General features: G+C 39.6%; 1 protein-coding gene across 1 annotated transcript in view; it reads left to right on the top strand.

Annotated features, from left to right (window-relative positions):
• TNNI3K (TNNI3 interacting kinase) overlaps positions 1-26,776 on the top strand; it is a 317,917-nt gene extending 291,141 nt beyond the window's left edge. The window contains exons 24-25 of the mRNA XM_066268883.1: positions 22,561-22,640; positions 25,879-26,776. Coding sequence (XP_066124980.1) covers positions 22,561-22,640; positions 25,879-25,955 — 157 coding nt within the window. The 3' untranslated portion in view covers positions 25,956-26,776. The remainder of the gene's footprint in view (positions 1-22,560; positions 22,641-25,878) is intronic.
• The last annotated feature ends 243 nt before the right edge of the window (positions 26,777-27,019 follow it).

Below are 27,019 nucleotides of genomic sequence, written 5' to 3'. Positions count from 1 at the left end.
ACTTTCTATGTGCAGTGAATCTGTAGGGATAATTCTTTTAAAGGAGGTTAATAACATTAATCCCATTTCACAGATGGGAATACAAGCAACTGGTTTATCACATTTTCTCAGGTCAGATAGTAAATCAATGCCTCATTAACATTCATTAAATTTCACTCCATTCAATTTCAAACTAAGCTTCTTCCCTAAGGCACTTAATTAGTATCAAGAATTTTCTGGTATTTGCTCCTCACTGATTCATATGCCAAATATTTGAACCCATAGATGAGGAAGGCACTGTGTTAGTGGTACTAGACTTGCCAGAAATGGTGAGTGGGTCAACTGAACCAGCCTGTCAAAAATATTTTAGGGTCAGCGGAAGGGTAGCCTTTAGTAATAATAGTAACAGTGATATTTATGGAGGGCTCCATGTAGATAAACTCCTATGTTGAGCATATGATTTGCTGTTTATAACTCATGGTGGCAACCTCAATTAAACCCCATTATTTATCTATCTATCTATCTATCTATTTAGTATTTTTCTGGAGTGAGAAGCTGGGAGGCAGACACACAGACTCCCACATGTGCCCAATGGGATCCACACAACATGCTTGCTAGGGGGTGATGCTCTGCTCATCTGGGGCATTGCTCTGTTGCAACTGGAACCAGCCATTATCACACCTGAGATGGAGGCCATGGAGCCATCCTCAGCACCTGGGCCAACTTTACTCCAATTGAACCTTGGCTGCAGGAGGGGAAGAGAGAGATAGAGAGACAGGACAGGGGGGAGGGTGGAGAAGCAGATGGGCACTTCTACTGCGTGCCCTGGCTGGGAATCGAACCTGGGACTTCCACATGCTAGGCTGATGCTCTACCAGTGAGCCAACTGGCCAGGACTAGACCTTATTTTTAAATAAGGAAACTGAGGCTTAGAGAGTGAGTTGTGTAAAGAATTCAGCCAATCAGCAAAAAGAGGATTTGGGACCCAGTGATCTGAAGCCATGAGTTCATGGTCTCAATCATCATATCAGTGTTTTTCAAATTTTAGTATGCATCAGAATCACCTGGAAGACTTTTTTTTCTTAAGGTAGAAGTAGGGGAGTTAGTGAGGCAGTCTTCTGCATGTGCCCCCACTGGGATCCACCTGGAAATCCTGTCTGGGACTGATATTCAAATCAAGAGAACTAGTTTTAGAACCTGAGGCTGACATGCTCAGCCTAACCAAGCTATCCTCAGCACCTGGGGCCACACTTGAACCAAGCAAGCCACTGATTGTGGGAGAAGAAGAGGAAAAGAAGGAGAAGAGGAAGAGGAAGAAGAGAAGAAGAAGGTAGTTGCTTCTCCTGTGTGCCCTGACCAGGAATCGAACCCAAGACATCTATAACCTGGGCCAACGCTCTATCCACTGAGCCACAAGCCAAGGCCTGGAAGACTTCTTAAAGCACAGATTGCTGGGGCCACTCCTAGATTTTCTGATTAGGTAGATATAATGCAGAGTCAAAATTTGCATTTTCAACCAGTTCCCAGGGAATGCAGAGGCTGACAGTCCAGATACCACATATTGAGAACAACTACTCTAAGTGAAACTTAATGTAATAATTTTTTATTATCTTCAGCTCACACTAGGAAGCCATTCTAAGTTTTTGAGCAAGTGGTGACCTGGCCAGAGTTTGCTTTTGAAAGATTAATCTGGCAACTTTGTTTTGGGTACTAGAGGACAGATGGTAAAGCAGGAGATTCCCAGCAAAAGCAAGTAGAAACAGAGAGACAGTAATAGATGTTGAGAAATATTATTCTAGTGGAGTGAGAAGATTTGCTGATTGATTGAGGAGAAAGGGGTCATTACAGATGACTCTACTTTTTGGTCAAGGTGACTAGAAGAATTGTTGAGCCATTAGTAGAAGTTGAGAGGACAGGAAGGGGATCTACCTTGTTATGTATTTCATAGCCTGTTTCCACATAACTTGCTACCATATCCTCTCTTCAATTACTGTCTTTATTTGTGAGAGTTCCACAGCATTTTACTTCTTCTTGACCTATAGGATCAATGTATCCAAAGACTCTTGCTAACTGCTGAGATGCTATTCTTATTTCTAAAAAATATTTGACTCTTTAATCTCTGTCCCCCCACCTCCGTCAACGCCTCCTTTTCAGCATGGTAAGGTAGCTCGTATTCTGCTCACAGATCTTAGTGGAGTCCACTCGTCATGACTGAGTTTATGGTTTCTGTGTTGTACCTGAAGCCTTCATGGGGAACATATCCTCAGTGATGGAGGCTCTATAATCCATCATAAACAGTGCTCAAAATAATATCAGTTTTTTAAGTTCAAATCATTAAACTTTTTGGTCTCACATTTAGCTTTTATGTAGTTTCTTTTCCATAAGTAAAGGATAGATTTTTAAAACACCATTTACAAATATGCATTCTTGAGGGAGTATTTAGCCTTCAATTTATAACAAATTACCTTACCCTAAAAGTGCAATATTTAAAAGTCTTTAAATTGATTTTTCTAAACTAAAATAATAGGAAAGTTAGAATAACAGAAAAGAAAACTTCTGAGAATCACTTTATAAAACAAATGGTTTTACAAATCAATCCTGCAGAATATATCTTTAAAAGAAGATTCAGTGTTATTGGTGGAATTTTCCTATATTGAATGCAGAGATCCAGAATGAAGATATATCATTGCTGAGTCAAACCAAAGGTTAATGTTTATAATATTCACCATCCTATTGTGAAAAGTTTGTTATCTATACCTAAATTATGAATGACAATTTATTTTTTTTTAAATTGAATGAACTAGAATCTTTAGTATGAAAATGTAACTGCATAATATTTAAATTCACTCACAGAATTCACTTGATTTTGCCTCATACATTTCTGAAAATTTTGAGGCCACCTCCCATGATTGCCATCATCTTTCTAGGTCCCTCCAAACCTCTCTGAAACTTCAGGAATCCCCTTCTGTTTAGTTTCAAGTAGGGAAATAGCGCCTTTTCTTCCCAAGGCTGGCCCCTCCTTTCTTCTAGGCCTTGCTCCACCCACCCAAGTCACTGTCACCTCCTGGGTTTTTCTCCCTTGGAACCTGACTGTCTCCTTCTACCTTCTCTCTCCCTTTTGTCCTCTGACACAAAATTCATCTCACAACTTTTGAAAAATGACAAGCTTATTGTGCTGCCTCCATTTTTAATATACTGACAGCAAAAGAGACTGAAGTAGGGAACGTAGAGGTATTTGGGTCTTAGTCCACTTGGTAGTGGAGAAATGCTATAGCATCCTCTCTTCACTAGAGACTGCATCCAAGACAAGTAAAGGACTTGCATTCCATATCAAGATGCCACACTTCCATCACCTAAGCCTTGGCCTTGGCTCACTGCCCACAATTGTCCTTTTAGTCACTATGTATAATTTCCGAAGATCCCAAGTTAATCACTGATTTCAATACTCAGAGTTTTCAAATATTGTCTATTTGTTATTCTGTTTTTAAATGCAGAGGAACCCTCTGCTTTCTGGGGCTGGTGCCTCTGAGAGCTTCAGCCAGTGATTGGGCTATGGATTGGAGAGCATGTTGGTTCAGATACCACTCTGAGCTGTCACGTGTCTAAGCAGTTGGCAGGGGGAAACTTGAAGCCAGGTTAACAAAAGGCAGGGAAGCTCCTCACTACATTTAGACCCCGAAGTTCCATGAGGAGCTGATTCTTCTTGGGGTGTTTTATTGATGTTTTAATTTGCTCAATTGTGAAGAATGGTGACAGAGGAGCAGAGGTAAAGAGAATCATTCCCAGTGGTCACTATGATAGTGTCAGTTTCCTGTCTATCAGAGCACAGATCAGTTTTCTGTGTTCTGGTACCCTAACTGGACAGTGTACTTACAGATATTTTTTGAGAGGAAGGGGAGAGACAACAGCTCAATCTCCAACTTCAACTTCAGAACATTTTTAGAAAATTTCCTTTCTCCATCACCAGAGTTTGTAGCAGCGAGCTTATGGTGTATCGGGAGGCTGTGCATTGCAGTGATTAGGAGCACACTCTCCCAGTTGGGTTGGCTGGGTTCATATTCTGTCCCTGCCATTTCCTATGTGTGATGTTAGCCAAGCTAATTAACCTCTTTGTATTTGCTTCCTCGTCCATAAAATGGGGGAGTCATAGTACATACTCAATGATTATTGTGAGGATTAAAAGAAACAATCTATGAAAGTCACGTAAAATAAAATTTGGCCCATAGTTACTACTCTGTAAATGTTAGCTATTACATGCAATATATATTCTACAGCAATTTTCAACCCTTTCCATCTCATGGCACACATAAACTAATTAAAATTCTGCAGCACACCAAAAATATATTTTTTGCCAATCTGACAAGAAATAAGTATAATTTTGATTCATTCACACTAGGTGGCTATTGTGTTGGCTGTTGTCATTTTTTATTTGACAATCTAAAGGAAAAGAGGTCAGTGTTCCTGACTAGTTAAGTATTGCGTGCTTTAAAATTCTTGTGGCACACTGGTTGAAAATTGCTGTTCTAGTACAATAAATTCCTACCTTATCATACAGACAAAAGAATAGATATATATATGATATTAATATATATCATATATAATATAATTATATTAATTATATATTAATGTGTTTTATATCTTTCTTTCTTCTTTTGGCTTGAAAATAATTGATAAGGACTTACTATATTCCAGGCAAGTGGGACATAGTGATCAGCTAGATGGACCCACAGAGTTGAATAGGCCATTTCAGCAGAACATGATAAATTTTATTATTTGAGAGGCACAGGATCAAATAGTAAATGCATGAATAAATGAGTGAGTTAATGTCTCCAGATATTTCTACCTAAAAGTTAAGTGTTTGGATTCTTGAGAATAAGTAAAAGTTTCTTTAAAATCTGTGCTACTTTATTCATAATGCCATTTCTGCTATGAATCATAACTATTCCAAAACCTAGACTGATTGTGGGTCTGCATCCAACTGTTGTTAGTCTTCCAAACAGGTAGCTGGGTTCCACATGGAGCAAAACATTCAGGTGAGGGAGATATATCAACATCCTTTGAAACACAGATGCCAGATAGTAATTACTCTCTGCCTTAGCTCCTGTCCTTCTCACTTGTCCAGCTCTCCTGCAGAGATTCACTGGCCAGGGATTGTTCCTTTTTTTAAATTTTTTTATCTGATTTAGCTCTACTGGAAGTATAACATAGCAGGTGAAGCAGTCACACCCATGATGAATCAGGGCCAGACACAAATAGAAGGCTGTAGACTCAAGGGCTTCAAAGAGAGACATTTAGGGCAGTTCTGTGCTTGGAGCTGCTGCTTGCACTTGCTGAGAGCCAGAATCCAAAAGAGGCAGCTGCTGCAAAGGCACATAAATAAAAGAAGCGTGTTCCCAGCGTTCCTATGGGAACACACGGCAGCTCAGCTTACCCACTCCCCAGACATGGCTTCCTTTCAGCCTGGCATCTTATATTAAAAGGTAGACCAAGAGGTACACTTCCAGAGTGGTGCTTGGGGGAGTTGCGTGACTAATTCTCCCAACCCAGTATAGTAGGCTTACTCCTGAGGATATAACACATTTTAAAAGTAGCATGAAAAAGAGGGAAAAAATCTGTCTTTTCCCTTGTATTCTAAAAATGTAAGTGGTTGATTTTTTTCTTTCCTAAGGTATATAACTGTGTGTGTCATGTGTGTGTGTGTGTGTGTGTGTGTGTGTGTTAGATGGAGAGACAGAGAGACAGAGACAGAAAAGCAATGTCTTAGGAGGCAATCCCAGAATAGCATATACATTTTCTCATTGGAATACTGATTGTATGATGCAAATTTGGATTAATATTGGTGCTTTTACAGGTTCAAAATGTGTTGCCTTTTTATCTTAGCTCCTTACTTCAGTGGACACTCCTTCTGCAGAGGGAATTCAAGATTAGACTGGGAGCACAGAAAAGTCAGCATTGCATGATCTAAAGCTTCAATCGGTTCATGACTAGAAGCATGAATTTCCAGCATCAAGTTCAGTTGTCCACCGGAAGTTTAAAAATTCAGATTAGTAATGAGAGGGAAGAACCCCACATGTTCACTCCCTACAGCTGATCACAAGGCTTTCTGCCATGTAGCAACACTTGTAGCAGGAAAACCATGAGCCCCTGTGTGCATTTCAATCCCTCTCCTCCCTGTTTCTGGCCAGGTATTCACCTTAAATCACTTGGCAAATCACCTGGCCTTTTGCCATTCAGTTTCTTCATCATAGTAACAATGATTCATAATAATAATAATACTTGTCTCACATGGTTGCTCAGAAGATTAAATGAGAAATAAATGTGTGAAATAAATATTCCAACACCTACAATTTTAATAAATGCTTCCATAGACATTATCTTAACTGATACTTCTATAAACATATGGCTTTGTAAAGACATGTTTTAGAGAATTGTTGGTGTCATATTTGTGTCTTGCTGTATTCTCTAGATTACGTATCTAAGAGAGCAAGGCAAATCTCCCAAGCCACACTTGGGTGAATTTGGAGTTCTTGCTTTTACTAGAGAAGTGTTTTTATAAGACTTTGACATTTGGCAAAATTCACAAACACAGTCAAGTAAGGTTTGCTGCAGTGTCCACAAAAGCTCCAGTGAGATTTTCTATGTAAAAATTCTTTCAAATGTACAGTAACTATGTGGTAAGTGGCCCCAAATAGTACTTGGTAGCACTCAGAAGAGCCTGTTGGGTATTCTGATCTCTGCCTATTAAGCTGGTTATGGAAACCTGCAGAGGAGATGCCTCTGTTTACTGGCCTCAAGTAGAGGGGGTTTAGCTCCTCCAACAGGAAGGTGCAAACCCTCTTCACCCAACACTATGTGAACTCCAGGGCTGCTGCCTAGTCCCACTGGCTGTGGCCAGACCTGTGGTAAAGCCAACTGGTGACTCACTGAGTGGCCTCCACAAAGCCATTCCTGTTCAAAAATTGTACAAGAATTGCCTTATCAAAACACCATGGCCCTGGCTGTTTGGTTCAGTAGATAGAGCATTGGCCCAGTGTATGGATGTACTGGGTTTCATTCTCAGTCAGGGCACACAAAAGAAGCGACCATTTACTTCTCCCTTCTCCCTCTTCCCCTTCCGCAGCCAGTGGCTCTATTGGTTTGAGCATCAGCCCTGGGTGCTAAGGATGGCTTGGTTGATTTAAGCATTGGCTCCAGATGGAGGTTGCCAGGTGAATCCTGGTCGGGGCACATGCAGACATCTGTCTAACTATCTCCCCCAACTCTCACTTAAAAAAAAGCCACATAATCTCTTTAGAAAGAAGTTTATAAGAGATTTTTTATTTTTCTCAGACTGGAGGTTATGGGTATTTTTAAACTTAATGAATTCATTTATTTAACAAATACTTATCCAGGGCTTACATTTCTAGGCTCTGTAATACACCGGCAAATTCACAAAATAATCTCTTTTCTAACAGAGCTCTTATTCTAGTGGGGGAGAAGAATGATAGACTATTTTTTAAAGTAAATTATATAGTATATTAAAGCAGGCATAGGGGATAAGGGAGTGCAAAAACAGGTGGCTTGCAATTTTAAACAGAATGGTCAGAGAAGGCCTCACCCAGAAATAACGTTAGAGAAAAGATATAGTAAACACAGTAAAAGAGAAAACCACAGGCCCCTGGGGAGAGCATTTCAGATGTGGGAACAGTTAGTGCACATTCCCTGAGGTGAGATGATGTCTGTGAACTCAATGAACAGCCAGGAAACCAGAAGGAGCAAAGCGACCATAGGGAAGAGGACCAGGAGACGGAGTGGAGAAGTGGTGGGAGCAGGGACAGATTATGAAGCAGGTGAAGGCCATTAGGGAGACTTAAGCATTTACTAAGGTTGGGGTGCATGCCATTGCAGGAATCTGAGCAGAGAAGTGATACAATTAAGCAGCTTGTTAAAAGGGTCACACAATGAGATGAATGATAGGCGATTAGTTTGCTCATTAAACCCATTTTTATCTCATCCAATTATTAGTAAATATTTTATTTAACACGGGCTATGGACTGAACACTGGGGGAGACAGCAAGTGGAAAAACATCAACAATGTGATGGAAAACACACGGAAGAGGGCAGCTAACCAAGTGTTGGAGAGAAAGAAGCCAAGGCCTGAAAGATAAGGAGAATTATTCAATGAAAGAAAAGGGAAGACTGCAGTAGGAAGAAATGGCAATGAGAATGAGAATATACATTAGGAATTATTATACATACTTTATGTATATATCATTACATAAGCTACACAAAATGTCCTACATATACTATAGGTCCAATTATTATCCTCCACTGTATGGAAAGGGAAATTGAGGCACAAGAAAGTTAAATAACGTGGTCAAAAGCTACAACTAGGCCTGACCTGTGGTGGCGCAGTGGATAAAGCGTCGACCTGGAAATGCTGAGGTCGCCGGTTTGAAACCCTGGGCTTGCCTGGTCAAGGCACATATGGGAGTTGATGCTTCCAGCTCCTCCCCACCTTCTCTCTCTGTCTCTCTCTGTCTCTCTCTCCTCTCTCTCTCTTCCTTTCTCTCTCCTCTCTAAAATGAATAAATAAAATAAAATAAAAAATTTAAAAAAAAAAAAAAAAAAAAAAAGCTACAACTAGGCAGTGCAGGTGCCAGTACTGAAAACTTAACTCTGTCTGACTTGACCTGGTGCTTCTAACCACTTGGCAAACCTGCACAGAGGACTGGGACTGAGAGGTGAAGCTGGAGGGATGACCAAGAGTTCAGTTCTAACAATTCATTATTTAAATTAAATATGTGTGGAGAGCATGCTTTGTGCCAGGCCCCAAATGCCAGGGTTACAGAGATGAATAACAAAGCATCGCTCCTATTCAGAAGGAGTGTGCGGTTTGGCCTGTGACATATCAAGGCTTAATACACACCACTGCAGAAATGACCATGACGTTCTAGCAGCGCGGAAGACTCAGAGCTTTTCTTTCAGAATCCACAGTCATGTTCCTGCCAACACAGAAAGCAGGAGCACTGGCCTGCTCTGCAAGAAATACTAAGCCCTGGCTTGCCCCAGGATTCAATAAAGCACTCAGCCCATCAAACCAGAGTGGGGTAAGAGCCCCCACATTATTCACAGAAGAGCTTTTCCATGAGAGCAAGGCACCTTAGCAACATAATACCATTTTGCTATTCAGGGTCTGACAGCAAAGAATACACAGAAGAGGAGAGGAAAGCTTTGGTGTTTTGTGATGAGGCAAAAGGTCCCCCAGGTTTGGCATACATGCACTTAAAACAAGCATTACTTGTAATTTGTAACCTCCTTAGGGTGTTTCAAATGGTTTGTGAAGATCAATGTTCTGCGTGTTCAAAGAGTTTAGGGAGTTTTAAACCTTCCCAGCCAGACTGGCCTGTCATAAAGAACAAAAGAACATGGAATTTCTTGCAGGGATCTGAATTCACACAATGGAGCCTACAGATGTAATATCATCAAAGATGGACTTTGAACTTTCATCAGACCCAAAGGGGAAATGGATATGTACTGTTCTATAGGCACCTATCTAGTTGTTGCTTTTATCTTCCATCAATAAAATCGGTTTTGTGATTTTTATTTATGTATCCACCAGTGGCCATTATTATAAAGTAGTGGTTAAAAGCTTCGGCTCAGATGGATCTGAATTCAAATTCAAGTTTTACTATGTATAAGCTGTGTGACCTTGGGCAAGTTAGTTGGGCTCTCCAGGTCTCAAATGTCTCATCTATAGGATAAAAATAAAAATATCACCTTATATATAGCATTGCAATGAGGATTCAGTGAGAATACTACTTGTAAATATCTGAGATATAGTAAACACTGAATAAGTGTCAACTACGTATTTTTTCTCTTTTGCTATTAGCACATTTATTTTAGTCTTCATTACTCAACTTTTAGGAGAAACAGAATGAAGATGAGTTGAGATTCTACTTTCATTAACATAGAATTGTTTGGCTCAAAGGTGGAAGGCAGCTCAGGAGGCAACTCATCTCAGATGTATCCATTGCTCTAAAGGAGAGGGTGATAAACTATAGTCCAGGGGCCTAATCCATCTCTCTGTCCATTTCCTGTAAAATTGTAGTGGAACTCAGCCTCACTCATTTGTTTACATGTTGTCTTTGTCTGCTTTTGTGAGGCAACAGCAGAGTTGAATACTTCAGAGACCATGTGCTCTTCAAGGCCTCATACACTTACTATCTGGCTCTGTACTGGAAAATTTCTGACCCCTGCTCTAGAGAAGGGGGAAATGGAGTTGGGGAGAAGCAGATGGTTGCTTGTCCTTTGTGCCCTGACCAGGGGTCTAACCCAGAACATCCATTTACCAGGCCGATGCTCTATCCACTGAGCCACTGGCCAGAGCCATAAAATTTCAAAGGAAGAATTATCATTCAATTATTTAATTATTTATTTAATACACATTCATTGAGTGCCTAGTACATGATAATTAGTTTAATGCACTGAGAATCAACACAGTAGTAAGCAAGACAGACAAGTTCCTGCTATTACACAACTTGCATTCTAGTGAAGAGAGGCAGGCGCCTTAATTTGAGTTCCTCCAAAAACAGACCATGGCACAAGGATCTGAGTGTAAACTGATTGTCTGAAACATAATCTCAAGAAGCACAATGAAGGAAAGAGAAGAAAGAAAGATAAATAAAAAGGTATATAAATGAATAAGTCACTGCTGTGGTCAACCCAGACTTAATCTTATTTTGTAACCTCTAGGGATATACATAGAACAAGTCTTAGAATTGTCAAAAGAACATTAACACACACACCCCTTTAAAGCTAGAGACACATGAAACCATGGGTGTATATAGAAACCTCTGTGGGTGATTTTCCAAGTAGGTCAGGTCTATAAACAGAGCACTATATCTGCCTACACAGGTGACAAATGATGAATAAATAAGTAAGGAAACTGAGATGTTGATAAGTGCTATGCTGACAATACAGATGGCTTGAAGGGATAAAGAGTGACTGGAAGAATAGTTTAGATGGTGTAATTAGAAGGACAAAAAGAAAGAAAACTGGGAAACAGCATTCAGGAGAACTAAAAAGTAAGTGTAGAGTTTATATGGCAGGAACAAAGAGAAGAAATGGAAGGCTCCCATGGAGGGGATTGGCACAAAATGCAGTCCTAGGTAGACAAGTAAAAAGACCACGAAGGCTTTCTCAGTCAAGACAGGGCATTAGGGTGTTGTTTTATAGATATTGGGCCGTCACTGAGGGATTGCGAGCAGGGACGTGACATGATCTCATTAACATTTTCAAAAGTTCATCCTATTGCTATTCTCTCTTCCTTTCTCTTCCTTTCCTAAATGATTTAGCCCAAAAGCCACTAGACAAGGCTGAGCAAGGTCAATTTCCCCACAGGATGTAGAGCAGGATGTCTGACTCTAGGTCAGGTACAGAGAATATGCCTGTGATGGTGAGAATGGTAGGAGACAGCTACATGGCAGGAAGTGTTGAAGCCAGAGTTGGAGGAAGAGAGGGTTTCTACAGTGACTTGGGGACACCCAGCCAAAGATTCTAGAGTCCAGGTACAATGAAGTAGAGCAACATGACATGGGAGTCACAGTCCAAGCTTGGAAAGAAGGACACCTGTGAGAAGGGGTAGTGAAGCAGTAGCCCCACGTGGAGTGTAAGAGCCCAAGCACAGTGAGAGGCATATTCATACAGGAAGGTAGTGGCCCATTGTGTTTCCATGTATTTGGAGAAGGGTGTCAGCACAGGAAGAAGGTGTCCAGTGTGGAGAAGTTTGAGTGTGAGAATGATACAGAGGGTATAAGTGTGGGTAAGCCACCATTCCAAATGAATTGAACCTGAGCAGGATGAGAAACATAGCTCAGTGCTGATTGTCGGAGCCCAAGGTAGATGAGAAGGCACTTATTTGGGGCCGGCACATGGGGAATAGCCCATAAAAAGGTGTTAGAACACAAAAGGGTAAGGAGGGCATCCATGTGTTACAATAGAAACAGCAAGTATTTGATGTTAGAGCCCAAATGGGGTAAAGGAGATGTCTGTGTGCGCATTGAGGGGTGGGGGTGGGACAGCAACTGGAGAATTGTATACATTCAGGGGCATTGATTAACTAAGTAACTATATTTAAGGATAGTGGAACCCAGGTTCTTCTCCATTAGAGAAGGATATTACAGATATGGAAAGGGAGAAACCTAGAATGAACCCTGTGATATTGAATTAGAGATATGAAAATGAATTATGATTTGAGTGGGTAGAGATCCAAAGGTGTTTACACACACACACACACACACACACACACACACACTCTCGGAAATGTCTAGTTTTGTTCACTCAATAAGAGTGCCTGCGAGCAGCAATGCTTCAGTGGCAAAAACATACCAAGCCCCTAGATCTTGATTTTTAAATTCTCTGCCCCAAAATATCAGACTGCTTTGAAGAAATGGCCGCTTTTACGGCTGGGGCAAGGAATGTACAAAACAAGCCTGGAACATTTTACACGGGAAAGTAAAGAGGTACTCAGAGAAAGACAGGTGTCTCTCAAAGAGAATGCCATTTGATTTGCTAATGCTTTGCAAAGGCCTCTATCTAGACCTAGTGCTGTCCCAGAACCTGCCCCGCCCCTCCCCGGGAACTCTTCCTTGTCCTTTTCCTGTGTGTAAGAAGGGTACCCTTTAGAGCAAGCACCAAGTTCCCAGGCATTGAGGGTTACTTTCACATGCTTACATTTCTATTTAACACAGGGAGCAGAATCCAGATCTGGATCTTTAGCACTTAGTGCAGTACCTGGCATTGTGCTTGATAAACAACCATAGAGAGAGGGAGAGAGACTAGGTTATAGGTATAAATCTGGGAATCATTTCTAAAGTCAACAGAATTGGAAAAAGTGGGGAAAGCAGGAGATTTGGATACTGCCTAGCCTACAATTGAATTACAGCTGTGTGATCCTGGACAAGGCTTAGACTTTCTGAGCCTGGTTTCCTCACATGTGGAATGGGTAGTTAGGTGAGGCAAATGTAATGAAATTTGTAAGGCACTTAGCAGGTGCACACAAATTTTAGTTTCCTTTTTCTTCTTAAAATTAGGAGTAAAAACTGTCAAAGAAGACTAGGAGTGTAGAACCCCAGGTTGTATGCCTGACTTCCTCTAACCTGGTTATGTGAACCTAGATAAGCTATTTTACTTCCCAAGGCTTCCATTTCCTTCTTGTTAAAATGGGAGGTGGAAAAATGCAGGAGTGAGGAGAGGGCTCCATGACCATCATGAACCAAGATCTCAGAGCTCTAAAATCTTAAATGCTTTTCTTTTTTCTTTTTTTTTTTTTTGGATAATAGAAAATCCAAAAGGCAAAGAATAAGAAATAATTTGCTATGTTTAAAGCATGTTCCTCAGTATTAGTAGTAAAGGTATGCAGAGTGCATCGCCTGTTGGATTGTACAACTGACTCATTTATACCTGCTCAACGTACAGGTACATTGAGAAGTGGTGGTGGTGTTAGGTTACTGTTGAGCATATTAATAATTTATGAGCCATCAAGGAATTAATGCACATTTTTAGTTCTCCCTGCATTTTTCCTTATTCATAATTCTTTGCGTAATTGCTTTTTTCTTTAAAAATGGGGGAGCTGAGACCTTGGATGTTTGCCTAATGGCTCAAACAGAGCCGTGACCCATTACCAAGTCTTTCAGCCCTTTTATAGCCTGGGGACATTTGCCATTGAAAGAAAGCTCATGGGTTTGATTTTCCTGAAAAAGATATTTTGTACTGATCTCTGACCCCATTAACTACTTTGGCCATTGCCCATTCATTGTAATGAGAGCAATAAATTTGCTTTAATTTAGGACATTATCAAGTAGGGAATATTGACAAAGACAAAACGATGTTTTGAAAACAGCTAGAATGAAATCATGAATAAATAAATATGTTGAACTTATCTGATAAATTAACAAATGCTTATTCATAAGTGTTTGACTGGACTAGTTTAAAGTTAGGCCAAAGGTTATCTCATTTCTCATAGCATCTTTCTCTTTGGGCCAAAGAAAAAAGTGCTGTACAGAAAGACATTGCAAAGCCTAGAAAGGCATTTATCCCTCTGACAGATCTGTTTTAAATAGATCTATTTATTTTCAGCTGAATGCCAGAAGGAACAGCCAGATGACTCTAGTAGCCTTTTCTGTGACAAGGCATTTATTTTCCTTGCGTAAACACCTTTATTAGGGATCTCAGAGGGCTGTTTCTCCACCTTTTTTTTTTTTTGTATTAGTCCTATGGATTAGTATTAAAAGAACTGAAATTCCTCTTAGATGTTGCTTCTGTGTGTTTCTTTTTACGTGAAAGAAATGACTCCTAACTTGGATATATTACTCTTGAGGAAGGGGATAAGGTAAGGATGCATGAAGCATTGATCCTTATGTTAATATTCTTAGATAGGTGACGACATTATCACAGTGGCCAAAAGAACCAACAAACCTCAAAGCATATTTGCAAAGCTGTGAGGTCTTGGATGATGTTGCCTTATTCAAAGTCCAAATGGCTCAATCTTCCAAGTTACAGGTAGCCTGAAGGCATTTTCAACTGCATGAAAACTAATTGAACCTACTTGAATGGAAGAAAAATTTGCCAGAAGTCTTTAATCACACTAGTAACTTAATGGCTTTCTGTTCAACATTGCCAGGACAGTGTTTAGGAAAAGGAATTCATGCACGATCAGCTTAGAAAAGCTCATACAAGATCAGAGACACACACACTAAACTTTCTAAATGAAAGTGTCTCGTATTTTTGGCATCCCTGCCCATAGGATAAGCAAGCCATTGTTGGACAGGGGGAAGTATAATTTTTTAAAAGATCTAACAAAACTCTAGGATGATAAGGAATATTTCCTTATAAGAAATTTAGAATTTATCTTTATATGCAAAGGGTCCAAAACTCTATAACTTATGACTAATTCAGTGAGCTACCCATATGCTAACACACCAACAGTTTGACAGATGCTGTGATTAAATTCAGTGTGTTTTAGAAGAAAGAGCATGGACTGGAAGTTTGAAGATCTTTTGTTCAAATTCTGGTTCTGTCTCTTACTAACTTTGTTATGCACATTATTCAAACTTTCCCAGACTAACTTTCCACCTGCATGGAATGGAGATAAAATTAATGCTTTCCCAGACACCTCATTCTTACCTCATAAAGTAAAAATGATTTAAGCCAATCAATAGAAAAGTATGTGGAAACAATACAGCCCTCTGCAAATCTAAGAAATTATTATTATTATTATTATTAAATCATTACGGTAGAACTTAGTGTTCTAGGTCTTTATTTTTATACAGTTGTTTTCATTTCACACTTGCTTTCAAGCCTGGTAGACTATATATTCACTGCAATGCACCAAATAAAAGTCCCTAGCCCTGAAAAAGCTGCACTTGACAAATGTGATCAAAAATTGTTCCTTTTGGATTGTACGCCCATCGGAAGTCTTCCTTGGAAAGCAATTCAGTCAGAAGCCATAATGACACTAGCAAATATTCTGAGAATTCATGAAATCCCACAGCCAAAACCATGATTCATTGCTCCAATACCAAGAGCATTTGGCAGCTGTACTTTGGAAGCCACAATACTGGCTGCTTTTGAGGTTCTAAATGAGTCCGTGTGGACTCACTGTGGCACCGCCTGCTACCACCCTCTGGAAAGATGGCACCAGAACTCCTCAGAGTCTCTTTCAACAGAATTTTCTTTATTTCCTCTTGAGCTTTGATTAACAATACACCTTTCTGGATTAATAGACAACATAGTGTTTTAGGACACCCCCCCATGGCATTGCAAAATGAATCTATTTTATTATATATAAAAATTTTGTGAAGCAGAGCTGTGTTTTCCAGTACCAACCATATACAAGCTCACCTGTCATTGAAGTCCCTAGTAATGAGTTTATGTGACAGTGATTCCTCTACACTCTTTGCTTCATCTTAGATGGCAGTGTGGTTCTTCCTTTGAAATAGATCACTAAAGGAGAGGGTTCCTTATGGCAAAAAGCACAGTTCAGTTACTATCTCAGATGAAATGTAGATATACAAAAAGATACAAAAGCCACCTTGAGGTGTAGCGTTGATGTGTAGCCAGGTGTGCTGTGGTCTGTATGTGAAAATCAGGCAGTAAACCCTGGCCCAATGTCAGAACTGCAGATAAGGAAGATAAAAATCTTCTACCTAAGTGGGAACTGAGAAATCTCACTCTGCCTTTCCAAAGCATAGAAGCTGGTTTCTCAAAGTCTACATGGTTCACGAATACCTTCTAAATAAGCACATAATGGAAGAAGTGGAAGAACCTGGGACATCACATTATGAGACATCCAGATGGACACTTATATCCCAGGTGGACATTTATATCCCTCCTACAGCATCCAGTCAAAAGGTTCTTCAACCATAGCTTGAATGCTTTCAGAGATTGGACAGTAACCCCGTCTAGAACAACTCAATCTATTGCTGGACAATTCTAACTTTAGGAAACGGGCTATTTTGTTTTAACTATATCCAGTGTCTAAGGCTCAACTTAACTTTGTGGGTAATGTCATGCACTTGAAGTTTATATCAATTCTGGATATCAACCAGTGACAATCCAATCTAACCATTTGTCATCTGGCATTTCTCTGCCCTTCTTAGTTACCAAGCAAGCTGGAGAAACTCTGTCCAGTATCTGAAAATCCAGATGAATGTTCTAACCTATGGATTTCCACCTTTAAATTTTCTTCACCAAAAATAAATAAAGCAAATCTAGCATGACATTCTTTCTTACTGAACCCATGATAGCTTCTAGTAATCAGCACTTTTATTTAGTGTACAGAAAAACTCTATTTCAAGACATTTTCCCCATTTTTCATAGCTCGTCTGTAATCTTACATACATATTGACTACTTTACCTTGAATATTTTTTGCTTAATGTGCTTGTCGTGAGCATCATTATCTCTGCATTTATTTCAGCCAAAATAGCTTGATAATTGAGTTGTGAATGACCTTGTTTCTTTGGTCAGGGTGCATGAGATTATTCACAGACCATGTGACTATTTGAACATATGCTAGTTTGTGCTGATAAGCCATGGCCTAAATGGCATGCACACACAACAAGACAAATTACATATGTGGGTTTGTGTGTGAACTGTCTTCATTAGTAGACAGTCTGCTAAGTAGTCCATACCCATAAAGCATGGAATGAGAAGCGAGAAATATTTTTTCAATTTTGCTTCTGCTCTACATTCTGGATAAATTATTCATTCCCTAGCAGAACTTTGTAAGAGACAATGGCTGATGATTATGTTAATCTCTACATATATATCATCACAGAGCTTATTTGAACTGTTTAGCCTAAAATGATTGAAACTATTTTAGCACTAAAATAAGATCTATCAATATGATGTGATAGTGTGCAAAAACTAACCTAAAGACTATCTTATTCTCTTTACAAAAGAAAATTTCATTCCCTTTTCATAAAAGTGTACATAAAATTCCCTGTCACTATTCTGTATTATGCACATACATGCCTCTATATAACATGTTATCCTGTTAGCAGGAAGAAGGTGACTAGAAAAACAGTAGTGTTGAAAGACTGCGGAACTGAGTGCCCTTCTTACCTGCCATTAGTTCACATTTACTGTCATTGAAATCATGGTGTAGCCGCATCACTGGAAATGCCCGTTTTCACTGACCACAACTTCAGCAAACAGAGGTCCTGGCGTCTCTTTTTAATCTCTGGGCTTCTGTGAAACTTCTGCTGAAGTCAGAATGCACATGGGTTGAGGACAGTTAGTTCCATTGATCAAGGTCCGGTTTCTTCTGCTTTGTTTGATTGGGGCGTGCTTAGCTTCCATCCGTCTGTCATCCTGTAATCGGGCCAGAGACTGACTGTGCGGTATCTCTCGGGCAAGGAGGTTAAGTCCCCCTGGCACAAATTGTATTCAGCAGCTGAATAAATAAACAGCTTGGAGATGGGCTTTTATTCATAGGAAACCAGATAGCCTTTTTGATGATAAAATATTTATTCTCTATTATCTCGTTGTTGCCAAGACTACAGTGTATAGAACATTTCTTAAAAGGAGCTAGGGTGCTAAAGAGGTTACAGGTATTAGTAGGGTAGATTTTATTTTGAAAAATATCTTGGATGACATTCTATTGCTCAGAACTTAGTGTGGTTTGCCATTTAATGTTGCTTGCGATCACAGCATGTCCCACTTTAAGTCAATACTTCTTTTTCCTTTTAATCATTGCTTTCCTCTAAGACAGTGGTACCCAACCCCCGGGCCGCGGACCGGTACTGGTCTGTGGGCCATTTGGTACTGGTCCACAGAGAAAGAATAAATAACTTACATTATTTCCGTTTTATTTATATTTAAGTCTGAACGATGTTTTATTTTTAAAAAAATGACCAGATTCCCTCTGTTACATCCGTCTAAGACTCACTCTTGACGCTTGTCTTGGTCACGTGATACATTTATCCATCCCACCCTAAAGGCCGGTCCGTGAAAATATTTTCTGACATTAAACTGGTCTGTGGCCCAAAAAAGGTTGGGGATCACTGCTCTAAGAAACAACATCTTGCCTTTATAGCTTAAGAAAGTAAAGCCAATTAAAAAAAAAGAAAGTAAAGCCAAACATGCAGTCATTTTCAAGGCAGCTAAGTGAATTAATTGTGAAAGTTTAGAGAAACCTAACTTCTCCAAGTGAACATTTTGCAATAACATCACTTAACACAATTTTATTATTTTAACTATTTACTAAGTACCAGGTAAGCCCAGTGGGAGATCCAAACTCTTAAATAGCATACACATGTAGTCATTCTGCACTGAGGCAAGCTCTGACCAGGACTGGGAGAGGAATACAAAGTACTGGAGAGTATGAAATTCTGACCAGGAATTTCCAGGGGGGTTTTGAGGAAATGCTGCCTTTGAGTTGGACCTTGATGAATAATCAAAGTTTATAACCTTTATAGAGTGCTTACTTAGTGCCAGTTTTGTTTAAAAGACTTTAAACTTATTAATTTTTTAAGTCTCATGATTAACCTTCTAAGTGTTGTTGTATTCCCATTTCACAGTTGCATACATTGAAGCATAGAGAAGTTACCATATTTTTCGCTCCATAAGACACACTTTTTCCCCTCAAAAGTGGAGGGGAAAATGCTAATGTGTTTTATGGAGCAAAAAATACGATATTTTATTAAATATTTTAACACACCATTTGGTTCAGAATATTATTTTTCTTATTTTTCTCCTTAAAACCCAAGGTGTGTTTTATGGTCAGGTGCATCTTATGGAGTGAAAACTATGATAAATAAATTTGTCAAAGGTCATAGAGCTAGCATATATTGGAGTCAGGATTCAGATTCCAGGAGTCTAGCACCAGAATATCTCATCCATTCCTGACCAGAACACCATACTGCTCCCTGTCAGGGATCAAAAAGATAGCACTAGGTTGAGTCAAGTGGTGAGAGCAACTCAGCTACCATCCTGGGGCAGGGAAAAAGTCAGGATTGTTTGGAAAGTCCAAATTCTATTAGTGTGACTAGAACTGGGGTGGGCTGGGGGGGTGTGATATGAAATATACACCAGTGGTAGTCAACCTGGTCCCTACCACCCACTAGTGGGTGTTCCAGCTTTCATGGTGGGTGGTAGCAGAGCAACCAAAGTATAAATAAGAAGATAGATTTAACTATAGTAAGTTGTTTTTGTTTTTGTTTTTATTATAAATAAATTTTTATTTTAATGGGTGACATCAATAAATCAGGGTACATATATTCAAAGAAAACATGTCCAGGTTATCTTGTCATTCAATTCTGAGTAGTAAGTTGTTTTATAAAAACTTATTCTGCCAAACTTAACAAAAATCCTACATAAAGTACTTGGTAAGTAATTATTATTATATGCTTTAACTTGCTGTAACCCCGCTTTATAAATTTTATAAAGTAAAGTTACTTCCCAACTTTATAAATCACCATTACTGTGGAACCGGTGGGCAGTTAGAAAATGTTACTACTAACAGAGATACAAAAGTGGGCGGTAGGTATAAAAAGGCTGACTACCCCTGATATACACACAATGCAAGTGGGATTGGATTGCAGAGGAATTTGAACAATCAGCCTAAAGAACTTCAGTGGGGAGCAGGGCAATGCCATGGTAGGATTTTTGTCACAAGAAGACCTTGTGGAGGGGAAGACTGAGTGACTGAAGAGAAGGACATCATTTAGAGATCTATCAATTAATTAGATCATTAAAAAAAACCCAAAAACCTATGTTTAAAGCTTCTCCTAGGTGCCAGGCACCATTCTGAATGTTGATTATAGCAGGAAATAAGGGAGACAAGGCAGATGAGGCTCCCAAACTCATCGTGTGAAAGAATATGGACAGTGTGTAAATAAATGGATAAATAAACAAGTATTTTTACAGTTATGAAAGAAATAAATAAGTTGATGTGATTTGATGTGATAAAAAGTGACCATACGCAGGGGAATGGCCATTTCGGAATGGCCTCTCTGAGAGAGTGACACTCCAATTGAGGCCTGAATGGCAGAGGAGCCAGTCTGGGTGAGAGCAGGAGGCTCAGGCAAACAGCACTCAGGTTTATTTACCATTTCAAGTAGAGTTAACAATGCAAAAGCTCTGAGTTGGGAAGGAGCGTGGAAGGTTCATGGGACAGGAAGAATGCCCAAAGGAAGTGCTTAGCAAAACTGGGGAGTGGGATGCATGTAGAGGCCTTGAAGGTGGTGGGTAAAGTGTTTGCACTTAATTCTAAATGAACTGGGAAGCCAATGGAAGGCTTTCAGTAGGTGAATGGCTTAATCTGTTTTATATTTTGGAAATATTACTCCAGATAATACACAGAGAATGGATTATAGGGGAACAGTAGTGAAAGTAAGAAGATCAATTAGGAGCCTATTTGCAGAGGTCCAGACAAAAAAAGATTATATGGCCTAGACTTTGAAGGAGGAGAGAGATATATGGATTAGGGTTACATTTTGGAAGCAGAGCTAAGAAAATTTGAATTAGGTAAGAGATATGAGAAAAACAAAGGTACCAAGGATGAGTCTAAGAGTTTTGGCTTAAGTAACTGAAATATTGGTGCCAGTGATTGAGATGGAGAGAATTGATTTGGGTTCTGCTATGGACACAGTGAGGGTAGTCCTGGGGATAACTACAGCACCCTCTTTGAGGATGCTAAAGTGTGGATGAGGCAGATAGATACAAGGCAGACTGCTGATGTCTAAGTAATTGACAAAAGCGATTAAATATTAGGGTAAGGGTTTTGATAACTTTAGGTTTTGAATCTGGAGAAGTAGAAAGATAGCAATGCCAGTAACCAAAATGGTAAAAGAATAGGAGGAATTTGGGGGAAAGAAATATTAATGAAGGCTAGGAATCAGGATGAAATTTCTTTTTGAATAGCGGATAAGCATACATGCTTTGGAATGTTAAAGGCTTGCATTTGAATCCTAGATGAGCCATTTCTCAAACCTGTGTAACATGTAACTCAATTACTCTATCTCCAGTTTTTCAATCTGTAAAATGGGAGAAATAATTTGGTACTGATAAGATAGTGAGAAAGATGAAAGGAAGTGATAAATATAAATGATTAATACCAGGAATCATATAGTATATGTAATATTACCACTCTTATAATTGCCATCATAATAATAACACCTTTCTGGATGTGTTTTATTTTTATTGATTATTCTTAAGATAATAGTGTTGTGGTTATTAATTCCATTTAAGTAAGGCTTGAAAACATATTAAGCCAGATTTTAAATTCAATACTCCTTTGTGTTATATTTAATCATCGAAACAAACTCAAAATTATTTAGGTTCTTATCCCATTTAAATTAACTGAGGCTCAGAAAGGGTAACAGTCCCAAGATTACACAGCTGGGAATTGTAACTTACCCAGAGGAGCCAGGACTCACATTTATATTTGACTTACTCCAAATGTAATAGCCCCCCCATTCACGGGATAAATTCCAAGATCTTCAATGGACGCCTGAAATTGCAGATAGTACCAAACCCTATATGTATTGTGTGTTTTTTTCTATTCATACTTTCAAATGATATGGTTTAAACTACTCTTTTGCTTGGCGCTATTTTTAAGAAAAACGTATTACTTGAAGCAAGCAGCACAATACCACAGTAGTAGATTTAATAACCAAGACAAGTACTAAGTGTCTGAGGAGTGAGTTGCATATATTGTGGATATGCTGGACAAATGGATAAGTTGTGTTTGGGGCAGGACAGGGTGTGATGGAGCAAGATTTCATCACACTACTCTGAATGGCATGCAATTTAAAACTCATAGATTGTTTATTTCTAGCATTTTCCATTTAATATTTTCATACCGCTTGACTGTGAGTAACTGGAATCATGGAAAGCAAAGCCATAGATGTGGGGGGACTACTGTAATTCTGAATACTTCTCCAGCTTGTCACTTGTAAGATAATACCTATGTGGGTCAGTCTGCCAGTTCTCTGGGAACTATGATAAGTAAATAAGTCTGTTTTATAAAAATGTTATTAGCAAACCCGCACTGTGGTTTCACAGTGTGAAACCGTGTGTCTCCTTGAATTTTCCAGTGCTGGACAACTTTCCTCTCCAGGCCTGTCTTTGGAGGAGATGAAGAGTAGTCTTCAGTTCTCACCCATTGACAAATATGGTAAGTGTACACTTTCTTCAGACAGACGAAGGAAACTGCCCAGGAAGGTGGTATCTTTTTGATAACGAGGTGGAAAAATTCTATTTTGTAATAATTGAAATGAAGAATATTTTCAAAATATTGTAGAAGTGAAAACTTTGATCTTGACATTGTATAAGGCTACATTTACCTTTGAGTTTAATAATGTGTAAGAGTGGCTGCAAGTATAAGGAAGCATGTGTGCACGTGGAAAATGTACAACTCTTCTTATACATAAAATAATCTCCTGCATCTCATGAGGCTGCAAATGCCTTATTGCCACCTTACTGAGCCCTCTGCCTCTATGCCACACATCACAGGGGCAGGGAAGAGGAAATCAAGAGATGAGTTTTCATCATTACAATACATCACATGCTGGCGAATGGCCTCCCTTTAACGAGTACCCAAGAACAAAAGGCAAATCTGGCTGTTTCCTCAGAAAGCTGGAGAGGAAGTAAAGGTGTTGCTGATGGGTTCCATTTTGCACAGGACCACTTTAACAAGAAGTAACAGAGCTCTTTGAAATAGTTAGCAGAGTTCTACGCAGGCCCCTGATACCAGAGGTGGACAATAGCCCTTGTCATCAGATCTCATATTAATATGTTAGGCCTGTGATATCCTTTTTCCAACCCCTAGGTTTTGGAAGGCTCTATATTTAATTGAAATTTTAGCATTCATGGGAACTTCCTCTGATGACATGGAGGACAGAAAAAAAAATTATGTCAGTTAAATAGATTTATTCCAAGAATTAGGTTTGGGAAGGAAGAAATTGGATGATGTGTTCTCGGTGCTCTGATATAGGTGGCGATAGAGCCCGGAGACCGTCAGCTTTGGGGTCCTCACCAATGTGCCTCAGGGAAAGAGTATCACTACCTAAGGCATGAGGAAGCTTTTGAAAAACAAAGGAAAAAAGAATATTCTGGATAGGTACAGACAAACTACCCAGGAACACATTAAAGGAAGGAAACTTGGTGCGCCTGACTCCCAATGTGTGTCTAGAATGCAGCTGGGTGCTTTTATCATCAGCTTCACTACATAATTGGCCACTCCAGTAATGGAGAAATGTTCTCTGAGTCTCACGTCATCACATTTTTTATATATTTAATATCATTTTCTCAAACCTTTGCAGATGTGACTGCACAACCACAAAATATAGGGCACCCTTTGAAATGTGTGCTTTGACCAGAAGTCCTTCCTTTCATGGTGGAGTTTCAAGATGAAGCATTTCTTTAACCTAACCATCTGTTTCTTAAAGGAATAAAGCTTTAAATAGAATTCCTCAAGATGGAAAAATAAGACAAAATGATACAATAATACAGAAGTTGTGGGGTTTTTCTATGCTTATCTATAGTATGAGTACAAGAAAACATGAGGGTGTTTGGTGGAGTGAGAACCCCAACAGACAAAGAAGATATATTTTCTATATTTCACTGGGAACATCACATTGTACAAGAAAGAACTCTTTAATTGGTCTCCATTTCCAGTTTGTAAACCAGTTGTGGTATAACAGCAATTTCCCGAACTGTTTCTTCTCCACAATCCCACATCCAAAAGAGCAGGGTTGGAGAATGGGGATAAAATTAAAGTACATGGTTATTTTCTCTCTACTTGAGACCTTTCACCCTAAAGTAACAGAACATGCAGACATGGCTCAGTGTTTTCCTAGAGCCCTTGGTCAGATTTCAATTGAGTGCCTCTTAAGCTGAGTGGCTACCCAAGTGCAACACGTCTGCCCTTCGACTCTGGCCACGATGGCATCAATAATAAATGTCAGCGTCGTGCCCTACTGATTTCTCTACACCTCCCTGAAGGAGAGCCTTTCCACGCTGGAAGGATGGGCACTCACCATCAGCTCTCCACTGGAGTGATGTAGGGAGAAAGCCACGGAACATCGCAAGCCAGTAAAATCGCATGTGGTATGTCAGAAGGTTGATTATAGTAATAAAAAGATTACAACCTTATTAAAACATCTATCTGTGCCTGAATGATGTCACAGTTTCAGGCTGGACAAAAGGACAGATTTTTGCTCCAGGGTGTAGATTTGGTTTGAGTCCACCTAGAATTAGAATTCCGGAATGTGCATCCTGCTTCTCCTCATCTCAGACTCCCTCTCCCACAGATCTGACCAGGGCCAGCCCCACGAGAGGACAGCAGCAGCAGCTGTGGCATTTCCTCCCAGGAGAGTTCATGCACTGCCTAAGAGATTCATTCTAACAGAGACCTTTCTTATGAAAATAAATACTATCTAGTTGCATATTGCTAGATGTCTTAATGAAAATATAGGTGGCTGAGTTGCTGAAAATTCCACTATCAAGGGGGAGCAAAAGCAGCAATAGCTATTGACAAATGTGCCCATTTTCCCAGACGCAATGAATAGCGTCCTTACACGGAGTGCAAAGGTAACTGCTTCCTTGCATGTGTCTTGAGTTCTCCAGTACAGTGTACCTGTCCTGAGCCACAGGTTCCACTTTCTGGAAACACACAGGATGCTTGCTTCAACGAGCATCAAATGCCACAGGATTTTAGGCCTAAGCATTAATGTGCACTTACAAATTTGGCTATCCACAGGGTTCTAGGCCTAAGCATTAATATGCACTTACAAATTTGGCTCTTAAGTAGGATAAAAAACAAGAGCCATCCTGTTTTAGAGAATTGTTCTTTCCTTTTTCCCTACTGCTATCTCCACCTGCCTTTTAAGCCATCATGTTTTAGCACTCACTATGTGTCAGACCATACTAATTGACTCATGTGCCTTACCAACCTTATGAGTAAGTACTACTATTTCTCCCATTTACAGATAAAGACAAGAGGGAGGTGTAGAAAGTTTACATTGACAAAAGTCCCAGAATCAGTAAATAATGAAGCCAGTGTTTAAACCCAGATTTGCCCGACATGGAACCTTATGTTTTTAGCCATCATAATATACCATCTTTCTGAACTGTACCCTTCTTTAACTTCAAACTCAACATGCCACTTGGCCAGCTTGGGTCTAAAGCAGACATCTGTCATGTGTGCTCCTCTGGTATCAGCTCTGTTTTTATTTTAAAATTTGCTTTTGTTTTACAACTGCTTGCCAGCAACTCTCATCCAGTCTCTGTTTAGATGAGGCAGGAGAAGCTGGTTGGCCACTATGCACTGCACTGTGTGACGCTGGTGAAGAAAGATGGGGAAGGGGACTGAAAGGCCAGTAAGTAACGGCTGAACTTCTTTTCTCGCGCAGGCTATGTATCTGATCCCATGAGCCCGATGCATTTTTATTCTTGCCGGAATAATAGCAGCTTTGAAGACAGCAGCTGACAACATTCTGCGTACACCTAAAGGAGAGTTTTCCCCTAAACAGACAACAATTCCAACCACGGCAGACTTGTTTCCAAATGTATTTAACCGTCTAAGGTCCCCTTAAATTTGCTTGTTTACACCAGCCCTATTTAATTCCCTACAAGTTGAGCTTTGGATTGGTAACTAAGGAATGAAATGCAGAAGAATCAAGATAGAATGTATTTGAAGAAGTGGTTTTAATTTTGTAAATGAAAACAACAAATTTATGTGTTTATTGGGAGATGGGGCCTAAGTTTGTGGTGGGCACTTGGCAATTACTATGTTTTCCTAGACTTATTTATGTAGACTTGTGTTTGACAGCATGGGTTTAATTTCTTTGAATATTGTTTTATTATTATTATTATTATTAAGTGAGAGGCAGGGAGGCAGAGAGACAGACTCCCAACTGGGATCTACCTGGCAAGCCTCCTACTGGGTGATCTTCTGCCCATCTGGAGCTGCTGCTCCGTTGCTCAGTAACAAAGCTATTTTAGCACCTAAGGTGAGACCCTGGAGCTATCCTCAGCACTCATGGCCAACTTGCTTGAACCTTTCAAATCATGGCTGCAGGAGGAGAAGAGAGAGAGAGAAAGAGAGAGAGAGAAAGGGGAGGGGTGGAGAAGCAGATAACTGATTCTCCTGTGTGCCCTGACTGGGAATTAAACCCAGGACTTCCATACATCAGGCTGACACTCTACCACTGAGCCAACTGAACAGGGACTCGATTTTTTTTTTTTTTACTTATCTCATTATATTACTTCTAGTGTCTGGCTTTGTGATTAAAAAGTTCTTGGTGTCATAAAAAATTGATTCAGAAGTGTTTCATTCCAACAAGACTTCTACTGAGTATACTTTTTTTAGACATATTGGTAGCAAAAAGCCATGACCTTCAGGTCAAGAAGCTTGCATACACATAGCGCTTAATTATTTAACTTCCTTTCTACATCTCCTCAAGGGCTAGGTGCTTTGCCTGGTGAACCTGTTGCTGTCAGCACCAACGTGTCATAAATACTATTGCTACAGTTATGAAATGGGCCCCCATA

Source organism: Saccopteryx bilineata, chromosome 3 (assembly GCF_036850765.1).
Source record: "Saccopteryx bilineata isolate mSacBil1 chromosome 3, mSacBil1_pri_phased_curated, whole genome shotgun sequence".
Classification (NCBI taxonomy): domain Eukaryota; kingdom Metazoa; phylum Chordata; class Mammalia; order Chiroptera; family Emballonuridae; genus Saccopteryx; species Saccopteryx bilineata.
Note: the sequence above shows the minus strand (reverse complement) of the source record. Positions and strands in the feature narration are given on the sequence as shown.